Below are 22434 nucleotides of genomic sequence, written 5' to 3' on the forward strand. Positions count from 1 at the left end.
TCCTCTCTCTCTCTCCCTCTCCTCTCTCTCTCCCTCTCCTCTCTCTCTCTATGTGTCTGTATGTGTACTTTTAAGAATGTGATTTTCCTTTCCTTTTTATTTTTCTTTGCTTTTCTTTGCCTTTGCCTTTTGTTTCTGAATCTTGAAGGGCCGATGGAGGCTGATGATTTGTAAGTAGGTTTTGTGTACTAGTTTTCCAGAGTCTGGGAGGAACCCATGCACGTCTCTACACAGACTTGCAAGTCTGACCTCCTGGTTCCATCCTCCTAGTCTAGAAACTATCCGGACTTAGGACCAAATTTAAATATTAATGACAGTCCCCTCCACAGCCCTTTCCATTATTTCCTTACCAATCTTTGTGGGCACTCCGCATTTCTTAGAAGTAGAGAATTTCCAGCAAGTGAAGCAATGGGTAGCACGGCTTGGAAATTTTGTGCCCCCCACCACCACCCCCAACAGCAGGCTGTGGGGAAGGAGAGGACTGAGAAGACAGAGGGACAGCACTGAGGGGAGGACAGAGGCGACGTCCGCGCGCCCAGCTCTTTCTGACCCAAGCTGGACTCCTGCAAGTCTGCTCATACCTCGCTGAGCCCCAGGCTCCCATCTCCTGAGTTGAGGACCACCCAGAGAGAGCCTAAGCAGGGACAGAATCCCTCTGCAGCAGAACTTCAGAGAAGTTAAAAATCCTCCCACTAGAGGGCACAGGTGTGCTTCGCAGAACCGAGAGCCTTGGGAGGAGCTTCTGGGTGTGAACCAGCCTGCTGGGGTGAGGGGGAGGCTCTGGTGCCTTTCTTCATGGTGCAAGGACCCTCCAAGCGCCTCCATGTGCACACCCCATGCACCCTGGAGGCTGCAGGAGGCCAGACCTACAGAAACTGAGTCAGCCCTGCAGATCATCGGGGTGACAGATGTCAATCACGTTCACAACCTGCACTTGGGGTCTTTAGGCCTGTCTAGTCTGCATTCTGAATGGGCCCTTTGGCTGAATGTTAACTCTTCTATTGAATTCTTTGTTGGCTGCTGCACTGTTTACAGTTCTATATCTAGGTAGCTCATTAAATACACACACACACACACACACACACACACACACACACAGAGTCACACAAAACCTCCAATGTTGCTTTCAAATTTTTCATATCCTCACATCAAAATGTAAATTCAGCTCTTATCACGGTGGGCACAGTCAGCAACACTTCACTTAGCCTATTTCGAATAAGCCCAGCAGCTCAGGGATGTAATTCTGTGGTTCACAGCTTCTATCCATTTTGCCCCGTTTGTTTTTTTTTCCCCTCATGTGCTTTCTGCATCATGTGCTTTCCAGCAGTCTATTTGGAATTACTGGTTTGAGAACTAATTTGAGAGAGAATATGCCTTCCTTCTCCCAAATCGTGAGGGCTGCCTGGATAGGGCTTGAGAATGTTCTGTAGAACTTTGGAATCAGTGCCCACCCCCAAGTGCAGAAGCAGCCCAGGGAAAGGGTCCACTTTGCTGGATGGCAAACACTCCAGACCCTTTGGTTCCAGCAGCTTCTGCAAAGTGCAGCTCTTCCCTCATGGTTCAGACATGGTGGCAGGGGGTTGGTCAAGGACGACTCCCGAGGGTACTCTGAAACTGGACCATAAGCTTGACCTGTGAGTTTCCTTCCACCCCACTCCCCCCCTCCATGGGTGATCTCACCACAGTAATATTCCCCTCTTTCTGCTCTATCCTTCTACCCCTCTTTTTTTTTTTTTTTAAAAAAAAATGTCTTTGTTGCTGGAAGTCACACGCATCTTTCATCCTAGCACTCAGGAGGCAGAGACAGGCAGATCTCTGTGAGTTCAAGTCCCACCTGGTCTACATAGTGAGTTCCAGGACAGTCGGAACTCTGTGAAAGACCTTGTCTCAAAAAAAACAAAACAAAGTAAGACAATACATCCTTGCCAGTATGTGTCCATTATGCAGGACAATGGACTTGATTATGACACCTTCATATATGTACATAATAGATTTTTATCACCTTCATCCAGTACCTGCTTCTGTCCCTCCCATTCCCTTTCCTTGTCAGCTGCCTGTGGCCCTCCTATGTGGCTTTTTAAAAACTGAAGTCTAGCTTTCAGTGCTAAGATGAGGGTTTGCTGTCTTTAGCTTTTGTAGTTGACTTGGGAAGGACAGTGCCACAGGCCGGGTTTCTTCGGGGACCCCTGCCATGGACTGGCCAGTCTAGGCCTCCCTCAACCCGTGGGGGGAAGAGGGTCCTAGTCAGGTAGACAAGGCGTTGACGAAGAAATGACAAACAGAAACAACACAAGGGAGTGAAGTTTCTGAATGCAATTCATACAAAGTAGAAATCAGGCTTATCTGGTATACAGAGAACAGGGCAAACTACAGAAGTCACATAGGCAGGAGATGGCTACATCAAGGTCAGTGAGAACAAGCAGCCAGGTGCAAGGGAGAGGGGCAGTGGCGTCCTTCTTCTTGGGCTAGGTTGTCTAGGCAGCCCCAAGGTAAACTCTCAGGGTCTGTCTGAGGCAAGTAGCTGAAGGTCGTATTTTAGCATTCCTTGGCTATAACATAGATAATTAGTGGGGGAAGCCCTACAACTTCTAACTTCTCACTGGCAGTAAAACAGTTTTTCTTTGTGTGAGACTTCTCTGATAACAAGTGCCTCACTGCTTTCTCTAACTCTTGAGACACCCTGTCTGGTAAGACAGCTTCTTAGTAAAAATTCCAAGCTAATTACAGCTAGGAAATCTATTAGGATTATTGAAGCACTGTGAAGGCCAGGAAATAATGTTCAATCTCAGTTTTAGCTAATAATGAAATATTTCTTAGGGCACCTTTATGCCTGAATAAAGAAAGCACACAGATCTCTCCACAGATTTAGCAGAGATCAATCTGGAACACCTCTGAGTTAGGAAATGTCAGTGACTGACTACCTCAGGAGGCTGACTCCCTTTGAAGTATACGCCTCAGTTCTGTGATCAGGTTTTTAGGCCTGTACCAGGCACAACTGAAGTAGACGAGTTCTCTGTAACAGGACAGCTATTTCTAAGTTTCTACTTGTGGGAAGCAGGTGACGAGGTCTCACCCCATGTAGGACTTGAACTTGGATCCTTTTTCAGTTCACTTCACTGTTGAGCTGCAGAGAGCACTGCAATCCTGAGAGTAATCTAGAAGTAACCACTAGAGATCACCAGGACTGTGTTCTGTGCTTAGCTTAGAGGCCTACCTCCTGGATTGTTCATCCACACAGCAGCACATCTCTAGTATGGTGCTAAGATTCCACTGTGTTGAGCTGGTGTAGACCTCTACCAGTTGCTGTGTGAGTGAACTTCTCTGACACAAGCTATCAAGGATGAGTGTGTTCTTATGTGCTCACACTGACACACACAATTGCCTTCACCATCGAGCCAATTCCAGTTCTTTCAACTGTACATACAGCGCATTTCTCTGACTGGTCTGGGGTCCCTCGGCTGTGAGCCTGCATGGTACACCATTAAGATTTTGTGTGCATGCCTTCTCCTCCCTTATCTCCGGATGGCTTTCTTTTGCCACAGCTGAAGAGGTTTGTTCTTCTTTATCTGCTGTTTGCATTTTATTTTTGGCACTTACCTATTCTCCTTTTCCACCTCTTCACCATCTGTCTCCTCCCTCCAAGGGTAACTTTTGTTATGGTAATAGACAGGCTGTCTTTAGTTCTTCTGCTACAGAGAGCTGTTGCTGTGAACACCTCTGTGTTCCCTTGCGGGCTGGGTGGGGATTTCCAGTGCAGAGGCAATGCTCAGAAAGGGCTCCTTTCCAGCTAAACCTACAGGGCCACACCTTCTAATCCTTTTCACAACCACTAATCCTTTGGTGATGCAACGCAGACTGATGGCTAAGTCCTCCCAGCTTGGTGTCAGCTAGTTTTGAAGCAGAAACCAGTCAACACACACCAGTGCTGTATTACTTGCATCTCTCTAATTCCTTAGTATCTTTTCCTATGCCTATCAGCCTAGATTTTCCTCTGTTTGCCTGTTGGTGGCTTGCCCAGTTTTCTTTTAAAAAAAAAATGTATGCAAATAAGATGTGTCTGTGTGTGTGTCTGTATACCACAACGAGTATAGGAGTCTGTGGTGGTCAGAAGAGGACATCAGATCTCCTGGAACTGGACTTGCAAACTGTTGTTAGCTATCATATGTTCCTTGGAAATGGAACCTGAGTCCTCTGCAAAATCAGTAAGACCACACATAACTGCTAATCCATCTGTACAGCCCCTTATCCATGTTTCTATGGAAGCTACTGTTGTACTCACTGTTCTACTGCTGTGAGGAGACACCATGGCCACCATGGCCACAGCAGCTCTTAGAAAAGAAGGCATTGGACTCGGGCTTCTTTACAGTTTAGAGGCTTCGTCCAGTGTCATTGTTGCTGGGTCGTGGCAGTGGGCATAATCCTGACGACATAACTGAGAGCCTGATCTTCAGGCTGGTGACTTTTGAAACCTCAAAGACTACCCCCCAGTGACACAGTTCCTCCAACAAGGCTACACCCTCTAATCCTCTTCATGTACTGTCACTCCCTGGTAACCAAACCAGGTTCAAATATATTGAACCAGGTTCAAAAATAAACCCGTGGGGGCCATTCTTAGTCGATCTCTCTCTTCCTCAGTACCAGAAAATCACATCCAGAGCCTTGCAGCATGGTTGGCAAGTACTCAGACATTCAGCAATATTTTGAGCCATGAAATACTTTTTAAAATGGAAATCTCCTTGATATAGAGATCTTGCTCTGGCACGATATAACTCCCAGGTCAGGGGTGAGATTAGTCCCCTCAGGTAAGTCAATGGAGTAGGAAGCTCCTACCCAGGAGCTTCAGTGGTAGGGGAGTGGTCCTCCTCATGAGGGACATTATCAGTGGAAGGTTCTTAGTCTTCACCTTTTTTCCACAGACTGGGTTGCTTTGGGGACCCCTTGTTCCATGGGATGATAAAAGTTCTGGCCTGGTGGGCAAAGAATTCAGTGAGTGACAAACAGAGACGACACAAGGTAGTATGGTATCTGAATGCAATTTGTACAAAGTAGAAGTCAGGCTTATATAGTATACAGAAAACAGGGCAAACTACAGAAGTCATGTAGGCAGGAGATGGCTACATCAAGGTCAGTAAAATCAAACAGCCAGGTGCAAGGTGGAGGAGCAGTGGTGTCCTTCTTCTTGGGCTATTCTGGCAGCCCCAAGATAAATTCTCAGGGTCTGTCTGAGGCAAGCAGCTGGAGGTCCTTGAGAATAACCTTGGCTATAAAATAGATAATTAGTGACGGAAGCCCTACAACTTCTATCTAGTTAGTAAAGCAATTCTTCCTTATGTGGGACTACTCTGATAATTAGTGCCTAACTGCTATCTCTAAGTTTGGAGACACCCTGTCTGGTAAGACAGCTTCTTTGTAGAAATTCCAAGCTAACTACTGCTAGGAAATCAATTAGAATTATTGAAACACTGTGGAGGCCAGGAAATAATGTTCAATCTCAGTTTTAGCTATAATGAAATATTTCTTAGGGCACCTTTATGCCTGAATAAGGGAAGCACACAGATCTCTCCACAGACTTTAGCAGAGACCAATCTGGAACACTCTGAGCTAGGAGATGACAGCGGCTGGGCTACCTCAGGAGACTGACTCCTTTTGAAGTGTATGCCTCAGGTCTGTGATCAGGTTTTTAGGCCTGTCCAGATGAATTCTGTGTGGCAATTTTTCACTTATTTACGCTAATTTATGCTTTTGATAAATATCTATTGACAAAACATAAAATATGCCCCAAACCATTTTAGGCATCCAGTTAATGACAGAAATCCTCAATATGTCTTTCATATTCTCAAGGGGAACCTTACATTTCCCAAACAATGATGCCTATGCCAATCTTCCCCAAGCTGGTACCTAACATTCTACTTTCTGTTTCCATGGATTTGGGCTGATTTGGGGATCCTTCATAAGTAGTATCATGAGTTAGGCATGGTAGCACAAGATAGTAATCCCAACACTTTGGAGGCTAAAATAGGAGGGTTTCTGTGCATTGAAGATCAGCCTGGGCTACATAGTAAGTTCCAGACTGGCCAGTACTGTACTATACTGTACAGTGTGTGGCCCCCTTCTCAGGAAAACTAATCGAAATGATATGGAAGTTATCCTTAGTGTCTTCACGGGAAGTCTAAAATCTGATAAATACTTAAATCTAATTCTAGACCAGTCAAATAATAATGTTAGAGGGTGACCCTCAAACCCTGCTGGTATTATTAAAGGCTCCCAGTGAGTCTAATGGACATCCATCCAAGTGGGCTAGAGGGTTTGATTCACGTTTACTTCCAGTGAGTCCTCCCTATTACAAGCATGCCTCAGCACCTGCTAACAGGTGCCTAGATCCTCTTACCTGTGGGTGTTTGTTACAGCAACACAGTTGTGATTGATCTCTGCAGTGTCTCTCACAGGCTGCCATTTAAACCCCTGCTCCACTGTTGCTATCTGAAGAGACTGTGGAAACTAAAGGTTTACTTATCCTGCAAAAATAGGGGGCAGGCCTTCAAAGATTCTACCATGTTTTCCTGAGATCTGTGTGTTCTCTGGTCCGCTGTGATAAGAACAGCTTCTGCCACATATTCTGCTGCTGAGATCTGAGATGCTCGGTCATGCTACCACACCATTGTGGACACACTTCTTCAGGCACATATTTTTCTCAATCTGTTTTAAATAAAGGTTCAACCTCTCTTCTAGCCAACCACCCAGCAGAGGCAATGGGAAAGAAAGGTTATTAGAATACAGGGGAAGTGGGCTGTATGCTCCCATGGCTTTTCTTTAGCAAAGGATTCCTACTCTTCTTAGTGATGATTATAAATTTTTGTTTTGTTTTGTTTTATTTTTTGCAAACAAATTGATGCAACCCAGGCTTGCTTCAGACTTGCTAATGCTGGCCTCTAACTCTTGATCCTGCTGCTTCCATTTCCCAAGTGTTAAGATTATTCATGGTGCCTGTCTCTAACTGAATCCTGAGAGTCGTGATCTTATGACATTATTAATTTAAACCTAGATGCCTCCCAAGAAGTCCCATAAATAAGTATTATCATATTGGGAGTCTCAGGCTTAAGCGTGTCGATTCCAGGGAGTCACAATCAACCAGTCTTTTCCAAGTATCTGTTATTCACTATTCATATTCATTAGGAATAGTTTTTCTGGATATTTATATTCTTTGCCCATTTGTCTACTGCAGTGCTCAGTTTTAACTTTTTTTTTTTCATGTGGGGAGAGCACACTATGGAGTAAGAAGGCTAATACTTTGTTACATAGGGGGTAAAATGTTACAGCTTGTTTCTATTTTGAAAATATTGCTTTTAAATTTTTATTTGTTCTGTGGGTGTGGCATATGCTCATACTTGTGCAGACATATGCACATATGTGTGCAGATGTGTGTACACTTGTGTGGGAAGACCAGAGGACAATGTTGGCTGTCATCCTTTATTGGGAGCAGTACGTTCTCCTATAGGATCGATGCCCTTACTGGCCATGGGTAATTGGCTGGATTTACAGTGCCTAGCATGAATTCCCTCCTACTGAGCAAGCCTTATGTTCAATCACATGGCTGTTGGTTGCCCCCAGGACTTTAAGTGATGTTAATTCACTCTCAGGGATATTTTGTTGTTGTTGTTCTGGTCATTGCTGTAGTTCATACACTTTGCAGCTGGCTAGGGTCATTGATGGCTTCTCTCCCTTGGTAGCTCACACAACACCTTCATGGACTATGAGAGCATGAGAGCTCTGCCTTAGGGAGGAGGTTTTCAGATCAGTTCCAGCTCAGTTTTTCCAAGCCCTGTGTCTGAAATGCATGAGTCTTCAGCAATAGGGTCTCCAAGTTTTGGGAGGAGCCAAGGGACAGCAGCAATAGCTTGTATTGTTTTGAGAGAATTTTGGTTTCCCCTGACCAAGAACTCAAAGAGAAGTTTCCCATTTGTAGTGGTTTGAATATGTTTGACCCAGGGAATGGCAGTATTTGGAGGGGTAGCCTTGAGGTAGGTGTCACTGTGAGTGTGGGTTTTAAGACCCTCTTCTTAGCTGCCTGGAAGCTAATCTTTTCCAGTTTGTCTTTGGATGAAGATGTAGAACTTTCAGCTCCTGCTGTATCATGCCTGCCTGGACACTGCCATGCTCCTGCCTTGATGATAATGGACTGAATCTCTCAACCTCTGGACCTGTAAGCCAGCCCCAATTAAATGTTGTTTTTACAAGAGTTGCCTTGGTCATGGTGTCTATTCACAGCAGTAAAACCTAAACTAAGACACTAGGGCTGATCCTGGAGCTTTTATTAAATAGTTTCTAGGGGGAATCTTTATCACCTCAAGTGGTCTAACTTCATTTAAAACACACACACACACACACACACACACACACATGTATTTTTAAGTAAACATAAAATAGCATGTTTCTGTGTGGCATTTTCTTTTCTTTTTTATTATTTATTTATTTTATGTATGTGAGTATACTGTAACTGTCTTCAGACACACCAGAAGAGGGCATCAGATCCCATTACAGATGGTTGTGAGCCACCATGTGGTTGCTGGGAATTGAATTTAGGGCCTCTGGAAGGGCAGTCAGTGCTCTTAACTGCTGAGCCATCTCTCCAGTCCTCTGTATGGCATTTTCAAGCATCATTATTTCTCCTTCCCCTTCCATCTCCATTTTCCCTTCCATAGCACCTGTGTCCTTCTATGCCCTTTTCTAGCTGTGTGTCTGGGTGTAACAATAATAATTTTAGAAGGAATGTGAAGGGGACACAGTAGTAGTAGGAGAGAGGTGAGAAAGGGAATGAAGTAATATAAACACAATGTTCATGTATGAAACTCTCAGAAAAGTAACATTTAAATAAAAACATAAGTAAATTAATAATTACTACCATCTAGCAAGCTACATATAACATCCTATTAAAAATCACTAACATCAGCTGGGCAGTGGTGGCTCACACCTTGAATCCCAGCACTAGGGAGACAGAAACAGGCAGATCTCTGTGAGTTTGAAGCCAGCCTGGTTTACAAAGAGACTTGCAGGACAGCCAGAGCTGTTACACAAAGAAACCCTGTCTCAAACAAACAAAACAAAACAAAACAAAACACCCATAAACATCTGTTGAGCATTTGCTATATATAAGACACTATATATATTATCTTATTTAATTTTCACAAACCGGTTGCCATTGTGTAAGTTAAGAAATTGAGATTTGCCAGACAATGGTGATGCAAACTTTAATCCCAGGAGTCAGGAGGCAGTGTCAGGAAAATCTCTGAGTTCAATGCCACCCTGGTCTACAAGGTGAGTTCCATGACAGATATTGTATACATAGAGAAACCCTGACTCAAAAACCCACCACCACCACCACCACCACCACCACCACCACCACCAACAACAACAACAACAAAATTGAGACCAAAACAACTGGTTCATAGTCCTGTGTTCTGCATGTGATGGAGCTGAATTCCAGTTATTTTGCTATGAACAAATGCTGGACTTTGTAAGACCACTAGTCTTATAAAGACCTGGGTCCATTCTCAGACCTACTCCATTGGTTGCTAGATGTGCTGTTTTGTGTCTGTCCTATCTGAACCTCAGTTTCACCTATAAAATTGGTTTACACTGTCCCTTGTCATAAAGTTGTTTGAGGATTTAACTGTGTGTGTGTGTGTGTGTGTGTGTGTGTGTGTGTGTGTGTGTGTGTATACACTTGGGTGGGAATGCCCAAGAAGGAAAGAGGGTATCATATGCTGTTGAGGTTTTGGTCTTTTGCTATGTATTGTAATGCTGAATTCTGTACCCCGGAGTTCTCAGTCTAAAACCCTACTTTTACTTTTACCAGGTTTTGCAATGCAAACTTTGTTCCTTAATTTAAAACTATTGGTTAAGTAAAAATGGCTACAGCCAATTACTGGAGGGATTAGGGTTAGGAGGGTTTTTTTAGTTACCTGGTTGAGTGTGGGAGAGAGGAGAGAAGGAGGAGAGAGGAGAAGGCTCAAGAAGAGGAGTGTATCAAGAGCACATGGTCAGGAGAAACAGCAGTGGTGTCGGGGGTACACTACTGGGGAGGTCGCCAAGCCAGTAGTTAGAAATGTAGATTAGGGGTTATCCCGAGTAATTGACAAAGCCAAATAAAATAATCATAGTCTGAGTCTCATTGGTAAGCTAGTAAGAAATAAGCTTAAATAGGTTATACTACATATTAGTGAACCAACGTGAGGCAAGAACTTACTTAGAACCTAAGGTTAGATTATAGGTATACCAAGTCACAACACTCCCAGAAAACACTGCTGCGAGGAAAGGTTAGGAGGTGCTTTGAAGCTACAGTTGGTTAGGGCCTGGGAAGGCTTTTCACTCCAGAACTACTGGGAGACATAGGCTGTGGTTCTCCCAAGAGCTTCATGCTGCTCTGGAAAGTCAGCTAGCTCTCTGTTTGGCAGAAAGCATGGCTAGAGCTGAGGCTGGTGCAGAGTTCCCAGCCTGGTGTCAGGTGAGAGCCACCAGCCCAAGGAACCATGGCAGGGCACATGAACCAGAGACTACTGGCAGATGCCTGTGGGTGAAGGCCTAAAGCTGCATAGAAGCATAGCAGTTTGAAGAGGCCTAGCCAGCCCTGAGCTAGTTGAACAGCTGGGGTGGGGCTAATGCACCAGGTATAAACTAAAGCATCCCAAGAATCTAAACTGATAAGGTATTGAGTTTAAAGAACAATAAAAGAGAAGAAAAGCTAGGTTTAAAAATATCATAGAGAAAAATATTTAATTTAAATATAAGAAAAATAAAGTCCTAGGGGAGAAGTTTTGAAATTAAAAAGAAAAAATGTTTTCTATATTTGGGTTGGAGGGAAACACAATGACACACTGCATCTAGACTCAATATAATCATGCTCTGCTTTTCAGCATATAAACGAGTATTTTTTTTTCAATGATTACAGTTTTGTATGCCATGTTTGGGAGAGATCAGAATAAGACAAACTTGGAGAAAGAAGAGACTGAGGAATTAGATTAGAGATCATAAAACAGAAAGGATCTTTAAATCAAAATAAGAAACCCTCAGAGGAATCCAATCTGGAACTTAAAAAAATATCAAAAAATGTAGGTCCAGACAGGAAAGTTCCACAGGGTTTTGAGAAATTATAATGGGAGCCCATAGAGAGACGATATACTGAGGTAAGCATCTGGATTCCGCTTACTGATGTTAACTTAATGCAGTGCCATACAATGGGTTGTTCGTTGCATTTTATGGTTTGCAGAACTGAGATGTGTACACATGTTGATGTATCATACGGCTGATACATGTTCAGAGTTCCGATGGACTTCTGCCTTGAGTTCCGAGGGGGGGGATTCTGAGATTGCACATTTATTAGACATGATGGCTATCTTGGAGAAGCCTTTACAGAATAAAACTGATCATGTTCAGATGTATATGTCCATTAAAATTCAACGATTTTATAGAGATTAGGGCATGAAGCATATTCCAGATATAGCGTATAGTTTACCGTCCTGTAGGTCAAGCCATTATAAAAAGACTTAAGAGGACTTTAAAGGAAATGCTCATAGAACAGAAGAGGGATATGATAGCTCCCAAAGATGATTTAAAATGTGCTGTGTTGATTTAAAAATTTTTTAAGTCAATGAGACAAGTAGCACAACTGCTAAGATACACTGGATTTTAGAAAGGACTGCTGAGTTAGATCAGCCTGTAGAAATCCTAATTCCAAAATGGAAGAAAGGAAATGTATTGGGGAGGAGAATTTTACATTTGGTTGAACATGAATAGAAAAGCTATATTTGCCATCTAGACCTCCTGAAGATTTTGGCTACAGACAAAAAAAAAAAAAAAAAAAAAAAAAAAAAAAAAAGGGAGATTGCCAAGATCAAGATCAACAAGAAAGATAATGTATGTGCTGATCCTGGTACTTGAGAACATCTCTGAGACCGGCTGAGACATAAAATGTCTTTGCATGGCCGATAAATCTTGCTTGCTACACAATGCTCATACTTCCTATTACACACTATCCCTTCATATGGCACGGATGGAGATTTATATTGCAGTTTGATTATATGATCAAACTAACCTCTAAAGAAGACAGTTGTCTTTTATCTGCTCAAATAAAGAACAGGAAATCATCTTTAATTGATCTGTGCACATACAAATGTCTTTATAGAACTATGCTTTGCTTGTAAGGTTTGTATATTGCAGAATGGACGGCCACGAGGCAGCCCTGACAGGATTCACACTCGGGGATGCTGAGATGCTGAGATTCACTGTTCTAGCCCCTTACCTGATTCTATCTCAACTGCATCCAAACTGTTTCCTCTGAAGACTTGCTTCCAGGACACCTTCAGAACAGCTGGCACACTGTGACAGTCAGGACTTCATTTAAGCTTGCTCTTTCTCAACATATAGAGACTGGACAACAAATGCTACAGCTAGCTTTCTTTCTTGGGCGCCCAAAAGGAAGTCTCCACCTCAGTGCAGCAGGAAGCAATCGTAAGAAGAGATTGTCCCAGTCCCTTAAGTTGGGGTGGATGGTTTTTGGTCATTTTATGAATTATAGTTATGTTGTCAGAGGTCAGAGTTAGGGGTTTCTTCTCTGTTTCATTTTCTCTATTTTACTTTCTTCTTTAGTTTAGGCAAAGAAGGTTGAAAAGAAAGGGGTGAGGATATAAAAATATTATAAGAAATTAGACAAATAAGGGTAGATTATTGAATCTACTCTTAAACCAAAACAATACAAAACAAAACAAAACAAAACCCATTTTATAGCCATAACCTTACAGTGGTAGACACCATTATATTTTGATGCAAAATTGAAGGTATATTTTGTTACATTGATAAAGAATTTTGTATATTGATACAGGTTTAAGGTTTTCATTGGCATAAGCCTTTGTTTATTGCTGCACATTTTAAGATTAATTATGCTACAATGTAATATATATATGTTTCAACTCTTATATAGGTATTATGTCTATGCAACTCATTTAAAATATAAGGTTTATTCTAGTCCTTTTTAATAGCTGCTGCTACAAGCTGTTTAGAATAATTAAGTACTGCAAATCCATACTCAGATAGTCAAACTCATGGTCATATTAGATACTAGTTTAGTTAATTATAATAAAATGTATTCAAGGTTATTCAGATAGTAAATAGCTAAGAATAAACAATGTTTGACAATTCAGATATACTATAGATATATAGTTGGTCTTTAAAAGTCCTCAGAGATCCATAAAATATGGCCTTTAAAATTATTTCACCATTAAAATTTCTTTTGATTATGAAACAGTTCTGCTCCTGACAATGCCCCCATTCCACTTCAAAGATTATGAGGATCAATAACCATATGGAGTTGCTTCAACTGTGGCAAGCTAGCCACTGGGCAAAGAAAATGCCCTTGCTTCAACTATAGACAATCTCTCTGGAAAGGACAAATGGACACAGGGAAGTTGATTGCCAAGCTCTGCCAAATCACGGTAAACAGGTCCTTCATACGGTAAGCAAGTCCTTCATAATTCCTGCTTCACAAGAGGTCTGTCAGATTTATGGGGCCAGAGGCTGAAGATGGATACTTCAATGTTATAGAAATGATATTGGGGACTATGCAAGCAGTCAGCTGTCTCTGTCACTTTTATAATTTTTTAGAAGTTGTGTCCCTGTACTTCCTGCATATTTATTCCTTCTGAAGTCTCTGATGGGGTTGAGGACTAGATAATTATAGTCTTACAATGAAACTTAAGTTGTTTAACATTTAGGAAGATATTTTAGGTGTAGGAAGATATATTTAAGTTAATACTGCAAGTTAGGACAGAAATTGATTTAGATACAGAACTCTGAACTCACCAGGATAGGATAGATAATAGAATGCTTTCTTCTGAGTTCCCAAATACAAGCAGACTGGACCTTTTGAATGTAGCTCCTACCTAATAATTTTATAATTATTTCATAATTGTTTCTATCCTATGTTGTTTATTATTAGAAAAGAAAAACCTATTTAGACAAAAAAGGGGAAGTTGTTGATGTTTGGCCTTTTGCTATGTACTGTAATGCTAAGTACAAAGTCTTGTTGCACCCAGGAACAGGGATATCAGGTATACCAAATGAAGCTATGTGACCTTGTTCCTAAATTTAAAACTACTGGTTGAATAAAGATGCAGACAACCTACAGCTGGGCAGAAGAAAGTTAGGCAGGGTTTTGGTTACTGGGCTTGGGGGTCTGAGGCAGGACCACATGAGAGGAAGAGGGAGAAGGTGGAGAGAGAAGACACCATGGGGTAAGGGATCATGAGAACAGTCCACAAGGGCTGGCCAGTCAGAGTAAGGGCAGCCCAGGCTGAACCTGGCACGTCATATCTCAGGGTTATTGGCAGGGAAGTAGACAAAACAGTCATAGAGGGTTTGATATCTTCCCAGCTCTAGTGCCGATTAAGGCTTATTATAAATATAATAAATATAGTAAAGGTTTTCTGTCTTTTATCTGAGAACTGAACAGTCAAGGAAGAGGTAGAAATGACTGGTGGAGATTAAATAGTTACTACAACAGATCCCGTGGAGCTGAAGTTACAGGAAGTAGTGAACTGCCCCAGGTGGGTCATAGGGACTAAACTGGGGTCCTCTGTAAGAGCTGAAAAAGCTCTTGACACTGAGCCATCTCTACATTTCTCCTGTTGAGGGATTTAAATGAGAGAAGTATTTAATATGTAATGTGATTTAATTTTATTTAAATTTTAATTAGATTTAAACATTAATAATTAATATTTAAATGAGAGAAATATCCCAAGCCTGGCACCAGCAGTCAGTAGTAGTCAGAAGTAGTCCTCTGCCAAAGCATTGTGGTTCTCCGCCCACTTCCCTGCCCCTGCTTAATGAAAGGAAGGGCAAGCCCAATCTGTAGTCTCTGTCACGTGGTATAGAACCTGAAATCTCAGTCCCAGTAAGCCTCAGACAGGAGCAATCTGGGATGACTAAAAGCCACATTGCTTAGAGGTCCCACCCTGGGAGTGTCGCAGATCTTCTTTCTTACAAGTGGGTGGCAGTGCCAGGTTGCTGCTGCAGGCCCCAAGAATCTCTTGTGAGGCCTCTGAGGAGAGCCAGTGAAGGTGTATCTCATCGCTGGCTCTGCTCCTCTGCGACTCAGCACACAGAAGAGCCATGGGAACCCTTGAAGGACACTTGCTGCCAGGAGCAGGCTTCCTCGTGTTCGCGGTCTATTATTCGTTGCTAACATCCTTGGCCCTGCTCCGGAAACAGACGGTGCTCAAGCACCCCTTATTCCCAAGGAAGCTTCTGGGACACAGGCAGGTATCCTATGAAGCAGTGGCAAAGATGGCTATCCCCGCTTTGGGCGTTACTACTGAATACTTCTATCCCCCAGGGGTCAATCGTCTGAAGATGATAGACTGGAAGGACCCTCGGCGGCCGTTTCTTTTCAAGGACAACTGGCAGCATGTAACCATGTACGGGTTCTTTATTCTCAGTGGCGTAGTGGACATTGTGAGCCAGGCAAAACCGGCACGTTGGAGTGTGAAGCTGGAGCGCGCAGCTGAAGCCTTGGCTTTCTATGTGCTGGTACTGCTGATGATAACCCATATTGAGAACAAAAGCACCATGGAGATCCGAGTGCATCTTCTGTTAATGTTGCCTGCCTTCTTGCTAGCTCTGATACTCACTGTGGAGGTCTGGGTCCCTGACAATGCCCCACTCTGGATCTTCAAGTGCTGGATGGGGCTGGTGTTAAGTACCTGGATGTTGCAAATCTGTGAGATGTATATACCTTTCAGTGGACAGCCCTGGGGGGCAGACAACCTTTTGGACCTGGCATTTCTAACCATTTTCTTCTGCTGGCACCTGGGCTTGGGGCTTGCCTTGCTGATTACCATCTATGGCCTCTGCAGTCTATGGCACCGTCACTATTCTTCCTGGACAAAGACTCTTGGGGCTAGGTACCAGCGGTGCCCTATGGAATCCAGCCGTGAAGAATTAGAAAAACTCAATGCAGAAGCTGGGCCCCAGGATGGAGGTGTGTAGGAACAGGAGCTGTCTTGAGTGTGTGTGCACAACCTGGAGTCCACAGCACAGCTTTCCATCTTAGGATCTAGCTTCCTTATCCGCAAATAAACCTTGTAGCTCCAAGGATAACTTCTTAGTTATCACTTTGTTCCATTCAGGTCAGTTTCCCACCTGTTTCCTTATCTATATGGTTCCTGGTCATTTATATGGAAAGAACAAAATGGTGCTTTTCTGTAATAGCTTTTGGTAACTTTTCTTGTTTAAAAATAAAAAAAAAAAAAAAGAAGAAGAAACTTAACCTGAATTAAGTCTACTTCTGCCATAGACTGAGAAAGTAAGGAGGAGGAAGAGGAGGCAGTTTATCAAGGGTTCAAGTCAGGAGAGCAAAGAGACCTGGATGGAATTCTCAAAGGTGGTTGTAATAAGGTGATTAAAATGTAATTGTAGGGCCAGTGAGATGCTCAGTGTGTAGAGGCACTGGCCGCAGCCTAAGGACACGAGCCTATCCCTGGAACCCACAGTGTCGAAGGAAAGACTTAACTTTGAATATTGTCCTGTAACAATTCTGTGGCACACATACAGTAAAAATAACAAGATGTCAGAAACATGTTTAAGCAAATTTAAGGTCTATGGGTATATTCCACAAGTAGAGTGTGTGCCTCCTGTGCCTGAGAACCTGGGTTCACTAGCCCTGCAAAATAAAAAAAAGCAAGCAAATAATTTGTACTGCTTTGGTTTTTGCTGTGATACAAAATAACTTGTTCCAGCTCCTTCAGAATAGCTATTATGTGTATTGTATCCTGTGTGAATGCTTCTGGGGAGAAACCAAAGAAAAGCTTGGGTCTTACTTGAGGAGAATGGGGTTGGAGAAGAGTGCCATGAAGTGGGGATGGGTATCAATGATCTTTATGGATGTCTTCAAATGAGATGCAGACACCAAACATCTAGAAATTTACAGACATGGCAGGATGGGAGGGGGTGCTTGTCAGGCATGTGGAGAAATGATAGCTGGGAGAAGCAGGCACATGAAGCCACTGCATTTACCTTTTCCATACAGCCAGGAATGTGCTCCTCCAATCAGGGAAAGCTTCTAGAAGCACAGAGATTTGCAAGCAACATACAAAGCAGCCATTTTAAAATGTCATAGGCATTTGAAAATAAGTCGTAATATGTAAAGCATGGACCATGGTCTCTGGAAATCATCAAAGAGGGGAGCCAGGGTTCTAGCAGTCCACACTGGCCAGGTACAAATCTTACAGAGGGGCCCATTCTCCTGAAACAGGATCCAGGCTCCCACACCCTAAGCCTTCTCTTCCCAGCAGGGCGGGAACTAATTCAAGTTCTATCCAATTAATCCAGTAGAATCTATTTTCTACTGAAAAATCCCAGAGCCAGAACCTGCTTTTCACTATGATTAAGAAACTTAAGCTTTGAGTCTCCTTGTGTAATACTGTACTGATGACCCTGGGGACAATGTTCACATTATCACTGATAATTTATATATCACAGAATATTCACAAAAGTGAGGATTTAAATTCTTTTCTCTAAAAACTGTTCTCCAAGTTGCATTAGCTTTGTACTCCTAAGAACCTGGCCCTGCCTCACTCCACAGGCTTAGCACAGCCCTGCTGTCAGGATGAACCAGACAACTCCATCTCTCTTAGGTTGACAGCCCATTCTCTGTAAGAGGGCAGAGTTAAAACTTGTCCATATTCCACCTGAGAGCAAAAGCGTAGGACGTGAACTGTATCCCACACAAGTCGAGAGGCACTTGTTAAATTCAATTCCTTGGTTGACAAGTATAAATGGGGGACTTTGGTAGCAGCTCAGGGGTGATATGCTTGCATGGCATGTCAGGAGGCTTTGACTCAATTCCTAGCACCACACAAACAAACAAACGTGAGTGTCAGAAGATTCTAGGCACGGTTTAGAATTAGCATTAACAGAAGATGAGTCTAGAGCAGGAAGCAGGCATACTTTACCTAGGCTGACAACCTATCTTGCTGTGCTTAGTGTGGGGTTTGTCTGCATATCTGGACTCTGATGAGTGCATTGGTTACCGTTCTCTGAGGAAAACAGGATACTGAGATGGACAGACAGACAGACAGACAGGCAGGCAGACAGACAGACAGACAGACAGACAGATGAGATAGAAAAGCATAGCAAGTCCAAAATCTGCAGGATATGACAGATAGATAGGCTGGAAAGCAGGGGCAGGTTGAGGCTGCATTTTTGAGTTCCTAAGTTCTGTACAAATAGAGATTTCTAGGTGGTGTGACTGGGGTAGCTAGTCTTTCCAGGACCTTCTGTGACTGCATGAGGCAGACCCATGCTCACCGTAAGGGTCAATCTTCTCATTCAAACTCTAGGTCTTGTTTTTGTCTTGTTGTTGTTCTTTTGTTTTTTAAGACTGGATTTCTCTATGTAGTCATGGCTATCCTGAACCTCACTCTGTTGACGAAGCTGGCCTCAAACTCAGACCCAAACTAGCTAATTCAGCCAAGCCTAGTTGACATAAAATTGACTGTCATACCCAGCATATCAGAACATGGGCACTTAGGCATGATTTCTATCAGCTTGTCATTTCTGAAAAATTTTCAAAACAAAAATAGTAATTTAATTTTAGAGAAATGTCATCATTAAGACTCTGATTTCTGTATTAATATAATGTAATCTGAATTGGGCTTTGTTCCCAAGCTTTACCTAGTGGGGGAAGAACTTAGCGATAGATGATAGTTACCTTTAAAAATTAAAAAGGTTCAAGAAATGTTTAATTAAATTAATTATACTTAATAATGGCTAAATTTAAATAATTTCCAATTTAACTATTAAATTAGTAGTTAATAACTCGGTATTAAATCAAATATTCAGTAATTTAATTATTAGATTAATTAATACATTTAAATAGTTAAGAAAATTATTACTATGCATTTTACACTTTAGACATCTTAAAAATGTTGAAAAGTATTTTAAAACTTATTCAATATCATAATCCCAGACCAATTAATGCCAAGAGGTTATATGGGTGGATGATACAGTTTTCTTGGTGACTAAGACAAGATAAGTCAAGAGGCTGAGACAATCCTAAAGATGAAGAAACCAAGAGTGGGAATCTAGTGTGGGAAGGAATTGAGAAAGGATAACCATAAGACCAGGAAATACAGCCCTAGGTTGGAGGGGGGGGGGAATCCCCGAGTCTCAGAGGTCACTTTTTGACATCAAGGAAGATGAGAAGGGAGGCACTATGAAGTATGACCTTCAGAGGAGAAAATGATCAGGGTTCAGCAAAGAGAGTAACAGTGAAAGATGGGTGTGCTGATTCACACTTGTAATCCCAGCAGCTGACAGGGTCAGCCTTTGTGGTCACTCTTGGCTCCTTGAGCTCCTGATTCAAATGGCAAATAAAAGGAGCCAGGGAAATGATGGCTTCTTGAGCTTGCCAGCATGAGGCCTGAGTTTGAACCTTCAGCACACATGTACAAAGGTAGACACAATGCTGGTGTAACCTGTAACCCCAGCATTTGGGGGCAGAGACAGGCAGACCCCTCTGACCAGGCAGCTTAGCACAAGTGCTGAGTTTCTGGTTCCGTGGGAGACCCTTTTTCAGAACAACGAGGTGGACATTCATAGAGGAAGACACCCAGTATTCTGATCTGGCCTCTGCATGGGCATACATGGTCACAGACACACACACAAACACACATACTCACACTCACATGCATGTACTACACATAGATACACACTCACATGCATGCGCTACACACAGCATGCACACACACACACACACACACACAAACTGACTCTAGTTAAATTTAACAAATAATACTAAACAAAAAAGATTCTAGAGCCAGGAAGCACTGCAGACCCTTTGGTCTAAGAATGTCTCCCTTCCGTTATAGGTTACATCTATAGCCAGCGAATAGGAAGTGGCATACAGAAATAACCTAGGCTCAGTCAGTAACATGCTGTGCCTACCATGAAAGCATGAGAGTCTGGTTAGAAACCCAGCATCCACAGAGAAACAGGGATGGCAGCACATACCTGTAAGCTCAGAACTGTAGAGGCTGAGACAAGTGGATCCCTGGAGTTAACTGGCCAGGAGATCTAGTGAATTAGCATGTTCCAGAGTAATTGAGAGACCCCCATCTCAGAAGCTAAGGTGGAGAGGAACAACAAGACACAAAGTTAGCCTCTGGCCTTCATATGTATATGTATATTCATGCAAATAGACCCACATGCGCACAGCCACACAAATGTGTATACACACTACCCTTGCAACACACAAGAAGGCCATAACCTCACTGGCTAAAGTTGGTACTTATTTCATAAGGGCAATTTTGTTACATTTATTTATTGATTTGTATGTGCATACTCATGTACATGCACACACTCATGTATATGCACAAGTGGTTTCCATGTGCATAGAAAGGACAAAGGACAATTGCCAGGAGAAGTGATTCCTGGGAATCAATTCTCTTTTTATCATGTTGGTCGCAAGATTGAACTCAGGCCATTAGGTTTGGTGGCAGGCCCTTTTACCCACTAAATCATGTCATAGGCTCCATGCATAGGTGTATTTGGGCAGTTTTTAGCCTCTAATTGGTTGGAAGTTCTGCTGCTATGATTGAACATGCCTAAGTGGCTTAGTTACAGATTTATAGTCATGTTATGTTACAGTTTGTTTACATATCAAGTTGGGTTGGCTTTAGTATATAAGGAATCTGTTTTATTTTATATTTTTAAATTTTAATTTTAAAAATTTACATCCTGCTCACTGCCCCCATCCTGGTCACCCCTTCTCACAATACTTCCCCCCATTCCTCTACTCCATCTCCTCTGAGTAGGTGGAGGACCCTTGAGTATCCCCCAACCCCGGTACTTCAAGTCTCTGTGAGGTTAGGCACATTCTCTCCCATTGAGGCCAGACTAGGCAGGCCAGCTAGAAGAGCATGTCCCATGTACAGGCAACAGCTTCTGGGATAGCCCCCGCTGCCCATCTGCTACATATGTTCAGAGAGGCCTAAGTCCAGCCAGTATGTGTTTTTTGTTTGGTGGTTCAATCTCTGACAGCCCTTAGGGTCCAGGTTAGTTGACTCGGTTGGTCTTCCTTGTGGAGTTCCTCTCCGAGTTGGGGTCCACAATTCTTCCCCAAATCTTCCATAGGAGTCCCCAAGTTCCATCCACTGTTTGGCTGTGGGTGTCTGCATCTGTCTGAGTCAGCTGCTGGGTGGAGTGTCTCAGAGGACAGTCATGACAGCCTCCAGTCTGCAAGCTTAACCCAGTATCATTAATAATATCAAGGCTTGGTACTTGCTCATGGCATGCTTCTCAAATTGGGCCAGTTAGTGGTTGGTCATTCCCTCAGTCTCTGCTCCATCCCCTATGCTTGTATTTCTTGTAGACAGGATAACTTTTGGGCTGAAAGTTTTGTGGGTGGGTTGGTGTCCCTATTGCTCCACTGGGGGGTCCTGTCTGACTACAGGAGGTAGCCTTTTCAGGTTCCATATCCCCAATGCTGTGAGTTACAGCAGAGGTCACCCTCATTCTTAGGTACCTTAGGGAGTCTATTTTAGGTCAAATGTATTGCTGAAGTTTAAAGACCAAATTTATTTGGGCTTATTTGTTGTATATTTGTGACAGTTGATTTTTTTTCCTTGATTGGATTTGAAATTCCTAGGGGACACACTTCTAGGCATGTCCGTAAGAGTGTCTCTCTAGAGATTTACCTGAAGATGAAGAACTACCCCGAATGTGAGCAATAGCATCCAGAATCAACTCTTCCTCCCTTAAGTGTCTTCATCAGGCACTTGATGAGACAACTTCATTGACGAAACAGTGCAAAAGTAGCTTTGCTCCATAGAGGTACTGTGGGAAGTAAAGGGTGCACTTCATTTACATGTTTCTATTTAGAAATCATGATGCACAACTGGCTCAGAACTATGGTTTGAAATGTGTAGGAACCAACGCAGTAAGTCAACCTGCGACCCACCAGAGCCAGCCCCACGAGTTAACCCACGTTGTCAGCTGCTATGTGGAGGATCTCGTGTAGCCAGAGTGGCGTCCATGTTGGCTTATTCAAATATGAAGAGATCAAACCCAGGACTTCAGGCATGCTAAGTAAACACTATGCCAACTGAGCCACAGCCCTATTCTTTCAGAAAAGAAAGATGAAAACAGACTATAAAGTTTGACCAGGTGAAGTGGCATACTTTTCTAATCCTAGCACTTAAGCTGAGGCATAAAGATAGCAAGCTCAAGGCTAGCCCAAGAAGAAACATTTTGCCAAGGACTTGGAACTAGCCTTTGAGCAATGGAAGAACTCAGTTCAGTCAGGCTCTCCTTGGCTTTATACCTATACTCCATAATCTCCCTCTTGTTAAAGAAGGCATCTGGCCTGAGAATGAATGGTTCTAGCCC

General features: G+C 42.8%; 1 protein-coding gene and 1 long non-coding RNA gene across 2 annotated transcripts in view; one reads left to right on the forward strand and one right to left on the reverse strand.

The window, feature by feature from the left end:
* LOC116086333 overlaps window positions 1-21855 on the reverse strand; it is a 30964-nt gene extending 9109 nt beyond the window's left edge. Inside the window, exons 1-2 of the long non-coding RNA XR_004116873.1 lie at window positions 21744-21855; window positions 20059-20171 (exon numbers count right to left, since the gene is read on the reverse strand). This is a non-coding gene — a long non-coding RNA (uncharacterized LOC116086333). The remainder of the gene's footprint in view (window positions 1-20058; window positions 20172-21743) is intronic.
* On the forward strand, window positions 14808-16734 carry LOC116086332 (transmembrane epididymal protein 1A-like). Its single transcript, XM_031364644.1, has one exon. It carries the CDS (start codon window positions 15160-15162, stop codon window positions 16033-16035), a length of 876 nt encoding a protein of 291 aa, XP_031220504.1. The 5' UTR covers window positions 14808-15159; the 3' UTR covers window positions 16036-16734.
* Window positions 21856-22434: the final 579 nt, after the last annotated feature.

This window comes from Mastomys coucha, unplaced genomic scaffold, assembly GCF_008632895.1.
Source record: "Mastomys coucha isolate ucsf_1 unplaced genomic scaffold, UCSF_Mcou_1 pScaffold12, whole genome shotgun sequence".
NCBI classification, from domain to species: Eukaryota; Metazoa; Chordata; class Mammalia; order Rodentia; family Muridae; genus Mastomys; species Mastomys coucha.

Excerpts from the sequence above, each read along its gene's own strand:
- LOC116086332 (XM_031364644.1), top strand. The coding sequence starts at position 15,160 with ATGGGAACCCTTGAAGGACACTTGCTGCCAGGAGCAGGCTTCCTCGTG.